We start from the raw sequence: 4,016 nt of genomic DNA on the forward strand, positions 1-4,016 counted from the left end.
ATGTGTTCAGACCGCCATTTTCAAAATAATCAAGTCAGGACACTGCCTTCTAGTCTCATAATACATTTTGCTTTCCTCAATAATAACATTTCTTCTTCTTCAATGCTTTCATCATTCCAAACTTCTCCTCCTCTGACTTTTACAGGGGTACAGTCATGGCAATCAAAACCCAAATACTGAGACCAAATGCCTGTTGACTGTGCTTTAAGAGAGACTGGCGCCATGCCTAGTCTCTCTTAAAGCACAGTCAACAGACACCAACCCCCTCAGACTCAGAAACCACAAACGCCCAACCCTTCCTGCTACCTTAATACTTCTGGATCACCGGTCCATACTGGGAACTTCTCCTGAGTAATCGAGTAGCTTACATGAGACTGTATGAGTACATCCAGCCGCTGCACCTGTTTCTTCGGGGGTGTGCTGATGATCCTTCTCCACTTCTTCGCGGGGAGAGTCCGTTTCCTGATGAGTATCTCAAAGCTTCCGATGCCATGAAGAGAAGTGTTTTCTTGCTCCTACATGAAGACATGGAAGATATATTCCGGGAAGTTCTGAAAAAGTCATCGGCAGCTTTTGTAAAGACCATTGAGGCCCAGCTCAAAGATTTCCTGGAAGGAGGAGTTTATGGTACAGCTCCAGCAGCTTCTGATCTTGAGCGCACCAAGTTCTCTGGGGTGACCAACTTGGCTTGTGAACATCATTTCGGGGATTTGGACTCTAGTCAAAAGCGCAGACCAAGTGCAACACTCTTCTACCACAGTACGGTTCAGCTCCTGAAAAGGAATAGGAAGAGGATTATCAACTGGATGGACGAAATGTCTCGTCAAGACAGGGAGAAACTTTGGTCAGATGCAAAGGGCAAGGCTGCAAAACTTCGACAGAAACATCGTCAGCAGGAACGGAGGGAGATGCAGAAGATTTTGGTCACGATTGAAAAGGAAACTGCACCAAAACGTCCAAGGAAGAAAGCTGAACACGGTTCAAAGAGAAAACGTTCAACATCTCGAAAGAAAAAAGCAATGCAAGAGGACCTGAGTTCCGATTCTACGTCAAGTGAAGATGATCCTATTCCCAGTGATCAGGAAAGTGATGAGGAGACGGACACATCGATCCTAACCAAAGCACAATTGGATGCAAAGCTGAAGGATGTCCGAACCCAGATTGAAGTTGGAAAGTGGGTGATTGTCGCCTTCAATGATGACTGGTATCCAGGTAAGATAGACATGGCTGTTAGCCCTATTAGAGTTTGGAAACACAAGAATTTTAGGATTGACTTACATTCTCATCAACCAAGCTGTAGGTACTTTAGTTTAGGTCCTGAAAGAAAACAAGATACATGTATGACTTTATTGCCATTTGTTAAAACCCCTTTGATTTTCATTTCAGGCCATGTCACGAAACGAAAGAGTGCCTCGGAATGGGTCATTGACTTTGGCTACAGGAGCAAAACACTGGGAGACTACAAACCCCCAAATGGCAAAGATGTACAGCTGACAGAGGATGTATTCATCATCTACTTCTTTGATCCTGTGCCAACCAGCAACGACGGCCGCTTATGGAGGGTGTCAGATGCCAAAGACATCGTCAGTCTTTATGAGCAGTACTCAGTTCATTACTTCAATGAGACTGATGACTTTTAACTTGACCACCACAAAATATATCAGCAGTTTGTGGAAATCTTGAATAGTCCATTAGGCTAAATTCAAGGGAGGGATCTTAACCTTTCTATTGTTTATTGTACACCATGATCTTTGGAACAAAAGTACATGTACATACTTACTGAATTTGAATACTCCTGTTGAATACCTTCGTTCGAGTGCCCTACACGATATCATTTGGAAAATTGAAATGTTGTCGCATTTTAGCCTGTCCCTTAAAAATGGGTGTGGCTACCAGCATTGCCATGGTTATAAATTGACATATATTGTACATTTAATTAGTTTAAATTCCATTTTACCTTCAGAGTCTTTATTCTCCTGTTGAATACCTCCGTTTTGATACCCCACATGATATGGTTTGTAAAAAATTTAGACATCGCAGCATTTTAGCACGCAAAATGGGCGTGGCTACCAGTGTTGCCATGGTTACTTACCCCTACCCCTCCTTAAACTATGCTTCATTGACTTTGCCTATCGATGAATCTTGAAGGCATTTGAGATATTTTTTAGGAGTTGTATAGAAGATCCAATGTTCTCAAACAACCAATTTTTCAGTCAATTATGCTAATTTTTGGGGTGTTTCGGTTACCATGACAACCACATGGTAATCAAAATAAGGGGGCATCGGTGTAGAAAGTTTTGTGGAGGACAACCTGTTATGTAATAAACATGAACTAAGACTATATTTGTGTGGAAGCATCTTTATTCACTTGTAAATTTGCATGGTTATGTAATTAAATCACCTTATTAGCATAAAATATGCTAATTAGTCGTTGAAACGACATTTATGTCGCAACGTAACTAACACGCTTGCGTTGCCAGGGAAAAATCACATAAGTATGTCAAATCTTATTATGATCAGACAGGTCTAAATATCATTTTGAATCATCCAATGTACTATTGTCAGTGTTAACTCTGATAACCCTGTTTTGATGAAAATGACCATCTACCCAGACCAATGTCCAATGCATTAACCATTGTCCCCTTTCTTGGTTTTGTCCTAAAACCCGGGCTATTTCGGACCCTTAAAACTGGTGCTGCATAGCAATGCATGGTCCGATTTTCAAAATTTAAAGTTCTCTGTGTTCTGTATGAGGAGAGCTATCTAAGTACCTAAAATTCAAAGCATTTTGAACACATTCAAATTTTGAGCTGGCCATGCTACCAGAAGATGTCAGATCTACCTATTGACAGACTTGATTCTGTAGAACCCTTCAGCTACAATGGTTGTGATGTCTTCGGTACATTCTATGTGAAGCAAGGACGAAAGACGGATGTCAAGAGATGGGCTGTCATCTTCACCGATCTAGCAAGTACAGCCATCCACATTGAGACTATCAACAGCCTTGATACTGATTCATTCCTCAATGCTTACAGACGCTTTGTACGTAGGAGAGGCCCAGCTCGCTTACTTCGATGTGACCAAGGTTCGAATTTCATTGGCGGTCGTAATGAGATGGCAGCTGCCTTGAAGGAGATGAATGCCGACATAATTAGGGAGGAGCTTTTGAAGGATGGTTGTGACTTCATCAACTTTGATTTCAACGTGCCGAAGGCTAGTCATATGGCAGGAGTATGGGAACGCATGATCTTGTCATCGCGTAGGGCACATGATGGACTGCTGATGAACATTGAGTCTCAATTGGATGACGAACTATTCAGGACATTGATGACTGAAGTTGAGAATATCGTGAACAGCAGGCCCTTGACATACGATGATGCGCACTCGCCTGACGACCACTTGCCTATCAGCCCACAGCAAATTTTGACGTTGAAGTCCAACCTGACCTTACCTCCTCCAGGTGCATTTGTCAAAGAGGACCTGTACTGTCATAGGAGATGACGTCGGGTTCAGTACTTAGCTTATCAGTTCTGGGGTAGGTGGCGATGAGAATTTCTGTCTCTGTTACAGGAGCGAAAGAAATGGAACAAGGAACATCGCAATCTGGCAGTTGACGATGTGGTCCTTATCGTAGATGAGAATCTTCCTAGAAACAATTGGTCTCTTGGGCGAGTTAGAGAGACTCATCCTAGCAATGATGGTCTCATCAGGAAAGTGACTCTGCAAACTGGCAAGGGACATGTGGTACAAGAGAGACCTATTCATAAGTTGATTTTGCTGGTTGCATCTAACAAGGGGAAGGAGAATTCTGGGGAAGACCGGGAAATCCCGGCCGAGGAGCCATCTGAGGGATAGGGACCTGCACCATCAATTGGGCCTGGTAAATGTCTCTGCTCTTCTGATGCTCCCGGTCCGTTTTGGTGTCGATTTATGGGGACTAATAGATATTAACCCTTTAGCTACTAGAACGGCACTCGCCGGCATGCCCGAATCTCACTAGAACGGCACCCGCCGGC

General features: G+C 43.1%; 1 protein-coding gene across 1 annotated transcript; it reads left to right on the forward strand.

The window, feature by feature from the left end:
• The first annotated feature begins 2,829 nt into the window (after positions 1-2,829).
• On the forward strand, positions 2,830-3,501 carry LOC135486775 (uncharacterized). Its single transcript, XM_064769874.1, has one exon. The coding sequence runs from the start codon at positions 2,830-2,832 to the stop codon at positions 3,499-3,501; it is 672 nt and encodes a 223-aa protein (XP_064625944.1).
• The last annotated feature ends 515 nt before the right edge of the window (positions 3,502-4,016 follow it).

Source organism: Lineus longissimus, chromosome 4 (genome assembly GCF_910592395.1).
Source record: "Lineus longissimus chromosome 4, tnLinLong1.2, whole genome shotgun sequence".
NCBI lineage: Eukaryota > Metazoa > Nemertea > Pilidiophora > Heteronemertea > Lineidae > Lineus > Lineus longissimus.

Bases quoted from the DNA above. Each gene is read 5' to 3' on its own strand.
- LOC135486775 (XM_064769874.1), top strand. From the start codon at position 2,830: ATGTCAGATCTACCTATTGACAGACTTGATTCTGTAGAACCCTTCAGC.